Genomic DNA, 17,234 nt, shown 5'->3' on the forward strand with positions numbered 1-17,234 from the left:
TACTGAATGATTTATTACAAATTGCACTGACTGCTCTAAAATATGAGACACCAATGTTTCAGGAGTTTAGGACAGGACACATGCTTCTTCAGTAATCCCCCTATTTGGGTTAATGTATATGCTTTAATTTTTAAGATTAACAGTTTTTTTTTCAAAGCATTGTTAGCATGTGTTTCCTGTCATAACTTTGCAAATATTTATTTTCAAAAACAGTATTTCTTGCTATGATTTTAAACCTGTATTTAACCCCTAAAGTAAACAGAGGTGGTAAAGTCTATAATTCATTTATTTTGGTGTCTGTGGTTTAAAATATATTTTTATAATCTTAATGGACTAATAACTGAATGGATAACTGAATGTCTGACAGTTATCAATGTTGAGTGCTAGTGTAAGGTTAACCCTGCCTGCTTTTGATTAACAGTCGAAAACATTTGCTGGAAATTTAGAAAAGTAATCAAAAAGTAATCAAATGTAATCAGTTAACTGAAATAGTTACACTACTTATTACATTTTAAATACGATAACTTGTAATCTCTATTTCCTTTCCAAAGTAACCTTCCCAACACTACTTGTGGGCACATTAATATTTGACATTATTATTATTATTTATTATTATTATATAATGTATAAAAAAGCGAAAAACGAATCAAAGATTATATAAAACTGAAATATTGACGTTAAAAACGTTCAATTATGTTTTTTTAAGTGCTTGCAGCTTTCTAGTCTTTTTGAGCCAGTAATTTTTCACACGTTAGTTTCTCACTGGTTTTTATTGTATCATAACACCAGTTACATAAGAGGAATACAACACTATGTGTTATTCGCAGCATAAAATACTTGTGTTCACTTAGCTTTCAATAATCAGCATTGTAGTCGTGCTGCAGTACCGCTGGGAGCCAATCGGGGCGCTACACCAGATAATCTCTCTCTCTCTGATACTGCAGGGTTTTCTATTTTCCCCTCACTCGTTAGCGTGTGCCATGTTTGCGGAAGTTGAATCTATTACTCTGTCATTTGAACGAAATGTAGCAAAAAATCTTCACGTTTAAACAAATAAATTTGCAGATTACTTTGTTTGTGGCCCGTCCTAAAAGAAAGATGACCTTACCAAAGGGACCCGATTCTTTGTGTTTCGACAAAGACGAATTTATGAAGGTGAGAAATCAACTGAAAAGACAGCAGTATTCATCTGTGTAATGACTTTCTTGATTTACCAGTTATTTATATTAAGTTTGTGTGTTATATTTATCTTTTTATATTGCATGAGCAAGTGTTTTAACGGTGTTTGTATTAACTATGCTGACGTTATGTTTGGGACCTCAGAGACCCCAAATAATGAATCATTCTTATTACTATTATACTTTATACTATTATACTTACAGATGATAATAGTACTTAGAAAATCAATCTAGGGTTCCTTTCATGTTCTTTTAATATGTTCATTTGACTACGACAAAACCTAATGGACTTGAACTATTAAAGTTTTTTAACCATCACAAATCCATGCTCTAAAAATGTGACAGTTACTTTAATATAGTTTTAGAACCGATCAAATCATACTGTAGATAATCAAATAAAAATAATAAAGCCAAAAACGTCTAATAACATAAAACTTTCTCAACCAGTAAACCTTATCATTTGGGGTCTCAAAGACCATCAGACATACACAATATAAAATTTTACATGGAAGACAAATGGAGAATGTAATCAATTTGAAATGATGTTCATAATCAGTTATCATGTGATTATGAAATGTCAGCTCGATACTTACCTTTAAAATTTATTGTGGGGTTTCTCAGAACCAAAACAGGACAGTGTGTTAATGGAAGCTCAGATTGCATCCCTTAACAGTTTTCCAGTTTCTTAGTGTGCTTGACATTATTTGACACATTTCTGTGCATTTTTATTTGAAAAATTTGTACATTTCCACGCAGGATGACTTCGACGTGGACACATTTGTGGCCGATTGCAGAAAGCGTGTCCAGCTGGAGGAGATGCGTGAAGATCTGGAGCAGTATTACAGACTTCTCAAAACAGCCATGGTTGAACTCATCAATAAAGACTATGCAGATTTCGTTAACCTGTCCACAAATCTTGTGAGTCTTTGCATTTTTAGAACATGGTACAGCATTTTCAGAAGAATTGGTGTGTCACGGAAGGCCGTGTGCTTTATGCTTTTTTTCTAGAGCATCATGATTTTTGTCACATGCTTTGTAGGCATATTGTTTGTATCTGTGTTTTAGGTTGGAATGGATAAAGCCCTTAATCAGCTCTCTGTCCCTCTTGGCCAGTTACGTGAAGAGGTGCTGGTAAGTGCTTAACACATCGGTGAAAACGTTTGGATTCGCCATATTTTAGTCATTCTCTAAGTATCTTCCTCTCATGTACAGAGTTTGAGATCCTCTGTGAATGAAGTTATTGAAGCTATAGACACCCAGCTATCCAAGCAGGATGATATTAAAAAAAAGAAGGTAAGTTATTGTGCTAAAACTTAAAATGCTATTACAAGCAAAGCTGACTCGACTAAAGATTTTTCTGGTCGATTAGTAGTTGTTCATTTGAAGCATTTGTCGACTAATCACACGTTTATTACTAAACAATTAAATTATAACAATGAGCCTTTAATTGTCTACATTGCCTCATAAACACTCAAGTGAACACATAAAGCTTGCCACAGCACCAGCAGAAGTAATGATTATTAATGTGTCAGGGAAAAACAGTAAGGAGGCTGCATTAACATTTTAATAATTAATTAATATATATATATATATATATATAGTCAAACATTGTGTCTTTTGTAGCTCTGTGTGTTAAGACTTATCCAGGTGGTGAGATCAGTGGAAAAGATTGAGAAAATTCTTCACCAAAACACCAAAGATACAACATCACTTGAGACCAGCAGGTATGTGGAGTAGTGAAAGAGGCTCGGTAAAGTAGTGTATATTGCAGCTAAACAACTTCTTTTGAAATGTGACTCATGGCTTACGGAAAGTATTTTAGATGATGTACTATTTGCATTTTACTTTGCATTTGAATGCAAAGAACAGCTTGTTCTTTGTTTTTAAGTCCTCTTCTGGCAGGTCAGATTCTAGAGCGGATTGCCACCGAGTTCAACCAGTTACAGTTTCATGCAGTCCAGAGCAAAGGAATGCCATTGCTTGATAAAGTCCGACCGGTGAGCTCCCAGTCTTAAAAAAAACCATTCTGTTTCTTGTCAATTTTAGCTGCCCAGGAGAATGTATTTACACTGTATGGACATGTTAACATATTGACCCCTTGACCTCTCTGACTTCAAGCAGCATTCTAGACATTATTGCCGAGTAGAAGGTGGGAAAAATCAGATTTTTGAGTTGTTTGGAACGCAGCATATCCATTCAGTCTGCGTTTTCTATGGCTGAGCAGCTGCATGCAAGCCTCACATCACCAAGTACAATAGCAAATGTTGGAGAGAGTGGTGTAAATGGTGCCACTGTTTTTGGTGTGGAAGAACTTGACTTACCCAGATCTCTAACTTCAACCCCATTGAACACCTTTGGGATGAATGGAGATTGCAAGCCAGGCCTTCTCATCCAGCATCAGTGCCTGAGCTCACAAGTGCAATACTAGATGAATGGGCAAAAAATCCCACAAAAACACTCCAAAATCTTGTTGAAAGTCTTCCCAGAAGAGTTGGTATAGCTGCAAAGGAGGGCCAACTCCATATTAATGTTTATGCATCAACAATGCAGACATTTATTACTGTCTCTGTCAGTGTGATGGTCAGGAGTCCCAACTCTTTTGTTCAAATAGCGTATATCTACTGACTGATTTTGTGTGGGCTTTTTTTCTGTGTTCCAGAGAATAGCAGGTATCACAGCTATGCTTCAGCAATCCCTGGAAGGCTTATTGATCCAAGGCCTGCAGACATCAATTATAGATATCGTGCGCCATTGCCTTAGGACATATGCTACTATAGATAAGACCAGGGATGCGGAGGGACTGGTCGGACAGGTCTTAGTCAAACCATACATGGATGAGGTACATTTTGCATATCACCCAGATACAGAAATACAGTCAATTGTAATTGGCAAACCTGTCATTATTGACAAACTTGTGAGTTTTGCAAATGAGATTCAAGTGTCTTCTCCATCTGAAATGTGTCAGGTTATAGTTGAACAATTTGTCAAGTCCAACCCTAATGGCCTTAAGATGATGTACACAAAGCTGCTGGAGTTTGTGCCTCACCATTGTCGACTGCTCCGAGAGGTGACTGGTGGAGCAATCTCTAGGTGTGTCTGCCGCTAAAAGTGAATGTTTACTGCATTGTGCCATTGCTGTCATATTACACACAATACATTTTAACGAGTTTACCCTTTTGTATGCCCAGCGATAAAGCCGACATTGTTCCAGGATATGACTTCCTGGTGAACTCCGTTTGGCCTGAGATCATTAGAGGTGTTGAGGAAAGAGTCCCTTCCCTTTTCAATCCTGGAAACCCTGATACATTTTATGAGGTAAGCAAAGTGAAAACATCCAGTAGCATTTTTTTTTTTTACTTTTTGTTGTATCCTTTAAATGAAATCACTTTTAATAATGGGAAATTACATCTCATTAAGTGGTTTTTCTGGTTTCTGTGTTCTGTTATGTAGAGATACACTGTCAGCATGGATTTTGTGCGTAAGTTTGAGAGGCAGTGTGGTTCCCAGGCCAGTGTGAAGAGGCTGCGAGCACATCCGTGCTACCAGAGTTTCCACAACAAATGGAACCTGCCCGTGTACTTCCAGCTGCGGTGTGTATGAGAAATCCAGTCACAGCTGTACCTTTCCAGTGCTTTATCTGTTCATGAACTATTTTTAAGGTCAATACAGCCTGGAAATTCTGTGTCGCCCATTTGTTTCCTACATTGTGAAATAGTATATCGACATTAAACAGTTCATACCCCACCAAAAAGTGCAGAGAAAGATTCCTTTTAAGGATTGTTTGTAATCCCACTTCCTGTAAACACACACTGTGTCCATTGGAAGTGACTCACATAGTTTTTTGTGTGCAGTTTGAATTCTGTTCTTTTTGCAATATATTTAAAGAGAGATAATCGCCCTGGATATGAATCGATCTGTGTTTTAGTCAGGATAGTCTTTGCTCCGTGATGTTTGGTTACTCTTCGCTGGTTATAAAGTCCACTGCTATCTTAGTTTGTTTAAGCCAGTTAAACCTGTAAAATGTGTTTGCCTTTTCTTGGAATTAAGGTCTTGTGATGAACTTCAATAACTCTTGTGTTGTATTTGTTTAATGGTTTAACATCCTGGATTTGAATCTATGTTTGCGGTTTTTCATCTTAATAATTTTGTTCATTGTTACAACTAAAATACCAAGTGTAAAAGTTCTCTGATTTTAATCAACAAAAAGTAAAAGATTGTCACTCTTTCATTTAAATCACATGGAAGTCACATACAGCCAATAATGGATCTATATAATGGATTTGCTATTACCAGTCTGACCTTTCAGTTCAGCTGTTTAATTTTCTGCTAATAAAGAATTTGTTTTTATCAAAAAAAGTCCAATATCTTCACATATCCTGTGCTGTATATTAAAATCCCTAAGTTTGAAGTCATTGAGAACATCAAGAATCAGTGTAACTGCTGTGTAGCACAGGGCCACTTTGAAGCCTTTGTGTCTACAGCTGTCTCTAGACTTTGGCTTGGACTTGTTTTTCAGGTTCAAGGAGATTGCTGGAAGTCTAGAAAATGCCATTTCCGATGGACTAGAGGCAGCTCCAGGTCAGTAAGTGTATTTGGGTTCATGTAAAAAAGAATGCACATGAACATAAACATGTATGGTATGGTATTGCCTTCTCTATGCATCTGGTGACCTGTTGTTGTTTGCTTTTTACAATAAATATAGCTGTCACATTTACAAGAGTGCCAGTAACTGATCACCACTGACACTTAGTCTGCTTTTTGTATTTGTGAATTCAGCGGGCAGCAGCTACCACCTGCAGGTGACGGAGGTGTTGTGGAGCTGTGTGTGCAGGTGCTGGGCTGACCAGGTGTACCTGCCAACGCTTGCTCATCGATTTTGGAAACTAACGCTGCAGCTGATTTCCAGATACGCCACCTTTCTTACAGAGGTAAAGCATTCCTGGCAGAAATTATATGAATTCTAATAGGATTGTAAATCATGTCTTTCCTTTTCGTCTTACAGGTCCTAACAAAATCACCTCCTCCAGAGACTAGCAAAGATTCGGTAAGACCTCTTCCAAGCTCCGCCTCCTCCACATCCAGCCGCACATCACAGGATGCAGACAGTGAAACTGGCGGCCCCACTCTTTTGTCTACCAAGAAGCTCGTCTTCATTGCAGCCGATGTTGATAAGTTACAAGGACAGGTCATTCTGATTTTTATTTCACACAGTCTAATTTTGATCTCGTGTTTGGATCGAGTGACAAATGCTTTCACTCTGTTCCCAGATTCCAGATATCTCTGAGATGATCAAGGCCAAATTGGAGAGTATTGGGTTCAAAAACTTTGCTGTTGTTTCAGGTTGGTTCTGGAGTTTGAAGCCATTTCTGATGTTGTTAAGATTCTAGTGCCATATCTAATGTTCCCAAGTAATGAGTTTCAATCCTGTGTGGTTTCCAGAAGCCTTGCAGGATTCCAGCGCTGCCCTGTCCAGCTGCATCCCCACACTGAGCAGCAGAATGACTCAGCATCTAACAGAAAGGAGCATTCGTTTCCTGAAAAATGCTTCGGAAGTCCCACGACTTTACCGAAGGACAAACAAAGTGAGTTATATGTCCATGTAATATTTAAAAGTCCCGCAGAAAGAATCTGAGAGAGGCTGGGAAGAAAATAAATGTTTTGAAATGTATGTCAATTATTTGGTTGAATTTTTCCCAAACCCTTTTTTACTTGGTTTACTATTTGATGACTTCATTTTTTATCCATTTTAAACAGAATTTATAAACTGTAAGATGGAATAACTGATCAACAACTGCTGCATTGAACCAAGTCCCCATTCCAATATTTTTTTATTTAATTTTTTTGATAATCTGTTTCACTTGGATTTATGTCATAATGTGAAGTCTACTTCTGTTACATACTGTTACAAAACCTGAAAGCTCCAGTTTGTAAGCTTTGCAAGTTTACATTTTCCTCTACATGAAAACAAGCTGCTCAGTGCTCTGATCTGAACTTTAGTGGTTCTCTCATGAATAGGAAGTGCCCACCAGAGCCTCAGCCTATATGGAGAACGCACTTCAGCCGCTCCATCAGCTGGTCACCGACTCCAGAAATGTGGTGAAAGACTCCATCATCCAGGAGTGGCTCCGGGTCACACTCTCAGACTGCACCCACAGGTACTTTTATGATTCAGAAATGTATAGGTAAACTAGTTTATTAATTCTAGATTGAAGAACTTTTGGTTTAAAAATGACCTCTGTGTTTAATAGATATTTTGAGACTATATCGGATGTGCTGAGCTCAGTGAGGAAGATGGAGGAAAGTTTAAAAAGGTTGAAACAGGCTAGGAAAACAACCACCACCAGCACCGTAGGGATCAGTGCTGGGCCATCAGACGACAGTAAGATCCGCTTGCAGCTGGCGCTGGATGTGGAGTATCTTGGAGAACAGGTATGAACATGGTTCTTGATGAACGATTAGCTCTGTTCTTCAATGTGTGCATATCAGGTTTGCTTCATTATACTTACCATTTATTTATTTTACCCAAGATTCAGAAGATGGGTCTTCAGCCAAGCGACATCACCATGTTCTCTTCTCTGCTGGAACTGGTACAGGAGGCAAGAGATCTCGCTTCAGCGGAGCAGACAGGGTCCTAAACCAGAATGGACCTGGAAGGGCTAGATCCAAAAGTAGGGTCCAAAATGGTAACTGATCCGAATGATGCCACATGGCTCAGTATCTGCTCCAGGAGTGGTTTTATGAAGATCTGCCATCTCTCAACTCTTCTAATAGCAGCTATCTTGACCCCTCTGGAGGAGCAGCACACTGAAAGAATGTGATTTACTCTCTGATGAGTTATTTATTGGTGAACTATATGGGATTACATGACCAAAAAAGTCATATCATTTATGGTTCAGACTTATTGGAGAGTTTTTGTTATGAACCAATCAGCACTCAGCATATAAAGTGCTATAAGCTCTCGTGTCCTGTCATATGTGGTTACATCAACAACAAAAAAAGCACTTATCACAGGTGTTTGTCTGGAGCTGTACTGTATCTGTCAGAAATAGTTTTTCTCAGATATTATCTCTGGTGAACCCTGTCAAATAGCTTCAACAGTGCAAACGCTAAAGGGGTTTGATGCTCAAATGACCTCTTCTGTTTTTATATTCAAAATAGGTGTTGGAGTTTGTGTTTCAATGGGAAAGAATAGGACTACTAAGACTTAACAATAAAAAAAAGTGTATAGTATAAAATGTTTGTGAGTGCGGTGTGTGTAGAAAGTTAATTTGTTACTAAAATAGCCTTGTTGAACATTAGGAAAGATCAGTGACCTCATAACTGGAAGTGCGTTTTCGATGCATAATTCAGATTTTAGGTGTTTCATAGCAGTTTCTACAGTAATTGTTTATTGTTAATTTGCTTAAATGATCCACTCCATACTTGATAAAGAAATGTGGGTTGTTTAATGATTGTTATAACATTTCATACTGTATGACTGCTTTTATTTACAGGATCTTGGTTTCTTACAGTTTTGTAGAATCATTTTGCCATTTTAGTTCAAAATGAGCATCCCTCCGAATCATATTTATTCATAAATATTCAAATTGTATTTGTTTTAACAGTACATAAATGGAGTTTGTGCATAATTCTTATTATGAATACATCATTAAAATAATTGCAATTAATTCAAGTAACCATGTTATGCATAGAAACAAAGTGTATATTAAACATGTAATTAGCAGATACTAAAATATAAAATATCCAAGTCTTGAAAATCTCTAAAAAGTTTGCTTGAGCAAAGATATAGCAGGCTGACTTGATGTTATACGTTGTTTTAACATATGGTTATTAGCTGAATGGAAACATTAAAACACTTTATATTGTAATAGAATGTAAAGTCACCACCAAAACAGAGATTTTTAGGTTGTTGGATTGACGATTTTGCCGAGCATGAGTATGGCATTAGAGTTGCCCTCTACAATAGCAAAGAAGAACGGCCGGTTGACCGTGATTTTATGGGGAACCGTTTCATCTTCAGCAAATTTCTGGACCTCAGATCCTCCTTCTGTCATCTCAAACACAACCTTGTTGAGGACCTGTGAGAGATATGGAGGTTAACGTTTTTCAGTTGGTTTACAGCAATGAAAAGAACTGTGTAGATCAGGTTGGTTATAAAGGTAGTTATAACGGTTGCAGAACTGGATATGGTCCGATTTTACTGGTCCTGACTAATTCTACCTTATCAACAGTGAAGTTCTCCTTGCTGCTTAGTCTTCTGAAGTTGGCATCCGAGCCCATGAGGTATTGTTCCACTGCCATTTCAGATAGAACTGACCTCAGGTCTGTCACAGTAGTCAAGGAGAATTTGGGCAGAGATAGTTCCAGATTTCTGCCAACACAAACAAGTAAATCTGTGATTGGTCTTTGAGGTCATTTTATTTACCAATTTTCAGTGTGCGCTTTCTCAGAACAAACGTGTACTCACGTTTCTTTTAGATTTCGATGCCATGTAGGTATGACTCTTAACAGCTGCTCCTCAGTGTCCTGCAGGCTAGCTCCCTCATGAGGCAGCACTAGCAGCATATAGGTCCTCTTACTGAGACCAAGCTTGACTACAGAGCATTTCCTGGCAACATCACTGAAGTACATGTAGTTTCCAGTATGCATCATGAAGGGGACTTCAACACTCGAGTTCTCATGAGTCCAGAACTTCTGATCACTGGTTGCTTCCAGTTGGAAAGCAGTTTTCCAGTTACCTGGAAAAAATTACAGATTTTAAAACATTTATTTCATTTAATTTTTATTTTTGAAGTGCCTCAATGAGTTTATTTCCTAAAACAAATTCTGTTGAGCATAACAATAATAAATTTTTTCGCCATTGAAGCACTATATTTGCAAAAATACATAAACAAATTAATAACAATAAAGAAAGAAAAACAGAAATAAAAGACTAAATAGTACTTATTTATTATTAATATTTTACTTAGCAATGCCACATAAGGCTTTCAAGATTCTGCATGAAGTTTATATTTTTAGAATATACTTAAGATTTAATTAAATGAGGCTTAGGATTACATTTTTGAATCACTCACCTTTAAAATGCACTGAACTAGCAAACAGCAGGTCTGTTTTTGAAGTAACACCCTTAAACAGCTCCTTAACCTTGCTGTCTGATGTTTTCTGAATAAAGTTGTTCACCTGCACCTCAGCTTCCTTTGCCTCGGAGAAGTCCACTGCTCGGACAAAAGAGTCATCGGAGAAATCTTGTGTTCCACGTAAAAAGTCTTTGGAAAGGTCAGCGTCGCTGTTAATGAAAGTCCACACGAGGGTCCTGAGTTCATTTTGTGATTGGTCTACCTGCGCGCTGATGGCCTGGAGCGTACGCAACACTGTGTGTCCATCAATGAAGTATGCACAGTCGGCATGTCCAGACTCCAGGTTGAGTCCTAACAGCTGTTGGTAGGAGATGGCAGTCTTTTTGGATGCTCCCAGGTAGAGGGTCACTAAAGCCCCATATGCATTTATAGGAGACAGCAGCGTGTTGGCATGCTTCTGTGTACGACTAAGTGCCTGGTACATGCGTAGCCCCAGTGAATTCTGCAGTTCTGCTAACACAGCGGTCCGTTGGGTGAGGTTTTTCAGGTTCTCTGTGGTGCTGCTGGATCGTGGGTCTGGCTCAGTGCTGTCCTGAAGAGGAGTCAGTGGATAGACCGTCTCGACAGGCTTGTGTTCCTCATTCTGGATTACCTCACAGCTGAAGTTTTCAGAGCTAAAGAGGTTGAAGGGGTGGACATACACTCTGTTGGCTGTTCCCATGGCAAAGCAGGAAACCATTACGAGAGCGAGGAACATCTTGTTCATCTTAATGGGAAATCCTTCTGGTGTGCCTATTGGATATTAAACTAATTTGAGTATGACATGGACTTGCTATTGTGCTGTACATGAGAATAGTAGCAAAGCTTACCACATACAGTACTACATGGAACTATAATGGACATATCAACACTTTTTTTTTTTTTTTGCATTTCAGAACCAATGGGGCCTTTGCTATGATCGATCTCTGCTCTTCCACCCCCGTTTTTCACAGAATAAATTGACCAGTTTCTGCTTTACAGCAGCTGAGGTCCCTGTACTCAGCTGTATTTGAGGACAATAACCCTGAACCAAAGAGCAGAGAGCACATGACTAAGATAACGGAGCAAAGAGTTCAAAACGTTCTTAGATAATATGATGCAGAGTATAAGATTACAATTTTTTTTATATACTTTTCTGACGCTAAAGACATTTAAAATTTTACAAAAGATTTCTGTCAAATAAATGCTTTTTTTTAAAACGTAATTTTCATTAAAAAAAATAATTTTCTACTTTATTTTTCTGTTGTGTGTTTTTTTTCCTTGCAACACATGTCAAGCAAGTAGGGTCAGTTTTGTCTATTTAGGAAATTTCAGCAATTGTTTTCACTATAAAAAATATTGGAAAATGTTCATAAAATTAGCAAAATCACCCATTATTGTTAGAATTATTGCCAGATTCAAATTTAAAATGCATTATATTCTCCACAAAAACTATTAAACAACAAGTGTTTTCAACATTCACCAAATTAACAGATTCCAATGATTTTTAAAGCATTCTGTGACTTGAAAAAATACAACACACACACACACACATATACTCTTTTATGTAAGAATGCAAAGTCCCAGAGCAAAACTGAGATGTAGTTATATGTCTGGATCAGTTATCACTGTTAAGCATAGCCTAATTTAACTAAACCAAACTTTCTTTTTATCAGGATCATTTAATGATAACTCTTTAATCAAAGGCATAGATAATCAGTCATACAGGTGTAGAAAAAGAGATAAAAAGACAGATCTCCTGTTTACCTTCAGATGCTTTGCTGATTCTAGAGCTGGACTATGGTGGAGTGAGGGTCTACCCAGTATTTAAATAACATAAATTGCATGATGACCAGTCCACTTAGTTACACATTAACACAGTATTGAGACACTCAGATTTCCCCAATGTTCAGCTTCAAACCGGCTTGTGTGCGTTGATAAACAACTTCGTAAGAGGAAACCACACACTACCATATTTACCTTAGACATGATGTCAGACTGGTCGGTGGGGAGAAAACACGGAGATATTGAGTGACTTTCACAAGATGAAAAACAGGAAACTGAGCGAGTCATTTAACCCCTTATGAAAGTGCATAAAGACCTTCTTCAGGTTCCACCCTAAATGAAAAGTATCCCATTTCAAAAGTCTAAAGAAGGCCTATTTAGTTTTTTGGTATGTTTATGAAATCATACAGGTAAGTTACATCTGCAATACTGTTTGATTAGGCCTACTTCAGTAAAATCCCAAACCAAACTTGTCCCAAGTACTATAGAACGGGGTCATCTTATCCTAGCAGTATATGTAAAAATATATTTTTAATATTAATATTATGAAAGTATTTAATGATTAAGAATATTAGAAATTAAGAATATTAAAACAAACAAACAAATCTCCGTATTACAAGTCGATATCGTGTCGCCCCCCACAGGGATGATTTGGTACTGCCTGCAGCTCTAAAGAGCGTGACCTCAGTCTTCCTCCGGATAAAAGTCTTTGTAGATGATTATCATGTTGATGGAGGTGTTTCCATTTCTGTCTCATTTGCTGATGTAATGCAGAGGATTATTTGCAGAGGAAAGACATGCACAACTTCTGATGAGACTCGGGGAGAAGTAGCCAGTCGACTTCGTGCTTTTAAAAGTTGAGTTCTCCTAAACAGGTGACCAGAGTTCCTCATTACAACCGATAAACTGACGGGTAAAGATCTGCAGACAGAATTAAACATCAGATTTTTATCAGCGTTAGGTTGACAACAAGATTACAGGATACTGAAACGAATTTTTTTTTTTCTAGAAATAAAACTACAAGCGGAATGGCAGAGGAAGACGGTTTTTCATACCTAAAGACATTTCCTCAGGTGTTTCCTGTATTTCGATTTCGCTCTTTAAGTGACACCTCGGCTTTTAAGTCTAGAATATTGACCAGAATCCGTTCAGCCTGCTCAGGTAGGATGATGTTTATTTATTTACTTTTCATTTCTTTCCTTTTTTTTCTTTTTAAATCAAGTTCATTTGGTATCAGGCTGTGCTGTAATGTCTGTTTAACTCCAATGACTGACCTGTTTTCAGAAAGTATAGTTTAGGACATGATAAATGCTGCTCTTATTTACATAGATCTATTCATTTACATTGTTTATTTGTTTCTTTATTTTACAAATGTTGAAAAAGGTTCATGATATGCATTAGGCGTGACCCCAGATGACAAATATTGTTCCATTGACTGAATCTGATGACAATATGTTGATATTTATGTGTGATGTAAGACTTGGGGTATAAATTAGGACTGGTGGGCCTAAATGCAACATATTGACCAAGCATCGGTTCCAATTCAAGACCTTATCACTTAAACCCAAACAGGATACTGACAAATGCATGCGGGCTGTTGGTTTTCCTCTTGTAAAAGATACAATGATAAAACAATTTGTTGAAGTGTGCTGCCATTAATGGTCTTTTAAAAAATACAACTTTTTGTATAACTTCTAGAAATAACGATGCATGGTTAAGGTTAGTCAACCTAATTAATTCAATCAAACAACTAATTTAATTTAATCAAACAACAGGGGCTTAATAAATAAACCAATAACTAGCATGAATTGCAATCTTAATACCATTTATGTTTCTTTGGTTTGTTTTGCGTGATCCATGACATGAAAGAAGTCTGTTCATCCATATTTTATGGCTGCTAAACACTGTAATTCTTATACAGTTTTGTACATGCTTGTGTTAAAAGTGGTTGCTCTGTGGTTTATTGTCCTACCACGTAGGAGAGAGATAATTTCTAAACCAATTGTAATTAGTAAACACTTTCAGAGAAAGTCTAGTTTAAATGTCATCACCCACACTGATCTGTAACCTTTAAACCATGCTAAATCCAGCTGCCTAGTTGTCTGACGCATTTTTTAAACCACAATCTCTGTAGATCATGTATATCAAAATGAGAGTTTTTTAGATGTACTAACAGTGGAAAAGGTTATAGCCTTATTGAGCATAGTAGTTCTGTTTCATATGACCATTTTATAGGTCAGATGTCCAGGGCAAATAGATGGATGGTTACATGCATGTCCTGTAAATCTTGCAGCCAGTTGTCTTGTTTGATGCACATATTTGATAGTGTTGAGCCGAGCAAGACATCTTTTGAAATAACAATTTAAAACCACTTCCTGACAGCTCATCTTTCAGTTAACCTCGCTTAAGCTTTTTGTTCTGTCGATGGTCTAGATTTAAATTGAGCCGTTTCATATTTTTGTAGTGAGTGTAGTAGTGAGCTCTGTATGTAGGCCGCATATTCACAGAAATACAGCTCATATTGTATGAATTAATTTAAAGTGCATCGTGTGTCTGTGAGCGGTTAAAGATTTAAGTTTTGTTTCAGACATTGGCCTTCGTGTTCATGGTTCAGTACAATTTAAACTTGACAGCAGTGTGTCATGATTTCAAGTAAAGAAATTTGTGACTCATTCTTCAGTTTGAAAAAAGGAAAAGTAAATTTTGATCATTAAGATTTAGAATTTGTTGTTTTAAAATTACAGGAAGAATACTGATGCATTGTTGTTTTACAATAATTGATTTTGTTTTAATTTTTATTAAATTTAGTTTTTATAAATATTTTTAATTACTTTGTTTTTATATTTTCCACATCGTTTTTAATTTTAATTTTAATTTTAATTTAATTTAGTTTTTTTTTGTCATTTCTAGTCATATATTTATTTGAAAGTTTTAGCTGACTATAATCACATGCTTGCACATGCTGTTGATAAAACACTTATTTTGAACCTGGAAAATATTTGTAAATATTAAAAAAATAATAATTGTGCATTGCATTGAATAATGCAGCTTTACTGCACGTCCACCAGGGGGGGAGGGTGTTCTTTCTGTTTTTCCTATGCAATGCATCAGTTCATGTCAGTAGTGTTCCTGTCTGATGTCTAAGAATGGTTCTGTGCTGCAATGTTTTAAGTCTAACCCCATGGCTGTTTTTCACAAAGCCTCGCATCAATAATTCATAATGTCTTGTTTGTGTTCCTGCAACCACTTAATGCTACTTAGTGTACATCTATTTCCTGCCTGCCAGCATCACTTCATGATCTATATGCAGTCTTTGCAAAGATGTTGTGTTTTGAGAGAATATTCAGACCCGCACTTTATCCTTCACACTGTTCCACACGGTAAAAAGGCACTGGGAGAAAGCCTCCTCGCTCTCTGTTTGTTTGGATTAATTTGTAGGTTTAGCCTCCTTTGATGCTGGTGTGAGCTGTGAGGATGTGTGTCGTCCCTCTCTGCACACAATTAGTCACGTAATGACACAGAGATGGAGGCCGGCGAAGTGGCGATGTCGAGAGATGCTGCCATTTCTAACAATGCACTGGAGACAGAACCTTTTCTGTTCTTTACCCTCTTAAAAGCTTGTTCCTCTCACCTTTGGATGAATTTTAAACAGTCTTTGAATAGAGTGTCAGTAGAGACTTGGCATATTCAGTTAGTTCTGTCTGTGATCTAGATGATATACAATCTTTTATGACCGTTTTTACAAACATATACATTTTTAAAACTTTTATTTCAGTTCTTATAGGAATGTAGAAATAAAGAAATGGAAAAATGTGTACTTGTTAATGGTTTAGTCAGGTACAATCCACACACTAAAGGTAAGCAGATTCAAACAGAAGCTAGAGAACATTGAGATAACCCTGTTTTTGATCCAAGTACTGTAGATGTAAATGAGTGTAAATCCATGCTTTTAATGACTTATGCTATTTAAATCAGTAAAGGTCCAGCAAGAAGGGAAAACTTTTATTCAGAAAGGATGCTTTTAAAGGATCAAAAGTGACCGCAAATACACTGAGAATGTTATAAAAAAAAAATCCTGTTCTTTTGAACTTCCCATTTATCAAATACTCCTGAAAAATCACACTTTTTCCACAAAAATAGTAGCAGAACAACTGTTTTCATCAGTGATGATAATAAGAAATGTTCAGTGTTAAGCAGAATTTAGACAGTGATTTGCATACAAGGCTGTCACTACTGTACACTACTGTTAGAGTTGATCACTGTTTAGGAATATGTAGTTCTTTCTCATGGGGCGTGAATGCTCTTCCCAGGCAGCTATTCCTAGCATATCAGTGGTTCCTGACAAGAGCCCTTTATGCCCACTGGTCTGATTGTCTCCTTCTCTCCTTCTCCCGTCCTCTTTTTCTTCTTCTTCATGTTCAGCTTGCTCTTTGGTAGGAGTGTGAACAGCTCTATGTGTCAGACAGTGTGGGCGTTCTCGGCAGACACACAAAGAGCACATGTGAAGATGGGCCATCATGCCTTTTATCGGTAATTGCTATGCTGCATTGTATTTTTAGAGCTGAGAGGATGGCATCTGCATTTATTCAACATTTTAAAAGGGTGTTTATTTACCGGTTTATGAGAGTTTTGAGACGTACCACATTATCCATGAGTCAACCAGTTGGACAAGATCTCGGTATGGTTAGTCCCGGTATGGCTACGGTTAAAAAAGCAATTCTGTGAGCTACTGGTTGCGTGTTAATGTACCTGACGTTAGTTATTCGTGCTTTTATAGAGTGTAAATCAGTGACAGCGCTGTTACTGGAAAGACTTGGATGTTTCCATCCCACCATGTGCTTTTCTCTCAGCACTGGTTAACTTAAATAGAAAAATGTATCCTGACTGGGTTAAAATATCACAGACTAGTTTCACAATATCCCAAAAGCACACAAGACTATCTTTTTGTGTTGCTATGATCTTGTAACAGCAATAGTGCTGTTTCAACAGCACAGGAGCACTAATTAATTGCTCTCGGAAATGCTGATTGGACTTTGACATCACTTTTTTTTAAACAAATATCCCCAATGATGTGCATTATGCTTAGTTGAGATTACTAGCATTAACTGCTACCTAACACCTAAACTATGTAACAAACTTTCAGTCTTAGGATAAGGTTCCTGTGATTCAAATGTTT

At 37.2% G+C, this 17,234-nt stretch overlaps 4 protein-coding genes across 9 annotated transcripts in view; 3 read left to right on the forward strand and 1 right to left on the reverse strand.

The window, feature by feature from the left end:
* The first annotated feature begins 946 nt into the window (after positions 1 to 946).
* On the forward strand, positions 947 to 8,138 carry LOC127970352 (conserved oligomeric Golgi complex subunit 2-like). The gene is made up of 18 exons (XM_052572883.1): positions 947 to 1,155; positions 1,935 to 2,096; positions 2,244 to 2,309; positions 2,391 to 2,471; positions 2,802 to 2,902; positions 3,067 to 3,175; positions 3,838 to 4,017; positions 4,144 to 4,268; positions 4,367 to 4,493; positions 4,629 to 4,768; positions 5,695 to 5,756; positions 5,955 to 6,106; positions 6,181 to 6,363; positions 6,446 to 6,518; positions 6,618 to 6,760; positions 7,194 to 7,333; positions 7,427 to 7,607; positions 7,706 to 8,138. Exons 1-18 carry the CDS (start codon positions 1,099 to 1,101, stop codon positions 7,811 to 7,813), a joined length of 2,190 nt encoding a protein of 729 aa, XP_052428843.1. The 5' UTR covers positions 947 to 1,098; the 3' UTR covers positions 7,814 to 8,138.
* Positions 8,139 to 8,604: 466 nt separating this feature from the next.
* LOC127970357 (angiotensinogen) lies at positions 8,605 to 12,279 on the reverse strand. Its single transcript, XM_052572898.1, has 5 exons — positions 12,041 to 12,279; positions 10,253 to 11,047; positions 9,646 to 9,916; positions 9,399 to 9,549; positions 8,605 to 9,256 (listed from the first exon to the last, which is right to left on the reverse strand). Exons 2-5 carry the CDS (start codon positions 11,019 to 11,021, stop codon positions 9,080 to 9,082), a joined length of 1,368 nt encoding a protein of 455 aa, XP_052428858.1. The 5' UTR covers positions 11,022 to 11,047; positions 12,041 to 12,279; the 3' UTR covers positions 8,605 to 9,079.
* A 432-nt stretch (positions 12,280 to 12,711) lies between these two features.
* phactr2 (phosphatase and actin regulator 2) overlaps positions 12,712 to 17,234 on the forward strand; it is a 34,704-nt gene continuing 30,181 nt past the window's right edge. The window contains exons 1-2 of one of the 6 annotated variants that reach the window (XM_052572889.1): positions 12,712 to 12,971; positions 13,068 to 13,219. In XM_052572889.1, the coding sequence (XP_052428849.1) occupies positions 13,087 to 13,219 (133 nt within the window). In that variant the 5' untranslated portion in view covers positions 12,712 to 12,971; positions 13,068 to 13,086. The remainder of the gene's footprint in view (positions 12,972 to 13,067; positions 13,220 to 17,234) is intronic. The other 5 variants (XM_052572884.1, XM_052572885.1, XM_052572886.1 and 2 more) reach the window with 5 other exon arrangements.
* Positions 16,691 to 17,234, forward strand: part of LOC127970356 (DNA primase large subunit-like) — a 217,385-nt gene continuing 216,841 nt past the window's right edge. The window contains exon 1 of the mRNA XM_052572897.1: positions 16,691 to 16,694. The gene's annotated coding sequence lies outside the window, so the exon portion shown is untranslated. The remainder of the gene's footprint in view (positions 16,695 to 17,234) is intronic.

Source organism: Carassius gibelio, chromosome B13, assembly GCF_023724105.1.
Source record: "Carassius gibelio isolate Cgi1373 ecotype wild population from Czech Republic chromosome B13, carGib1.2-hapl.c, whole genome shotgun sequence".
Lineage (NCBI taxonomy): Eukaryota > Metazoa > Chordata > Actinopteri > Cypriniformes > Cyprinidae > Carassius > Carassius gibelio.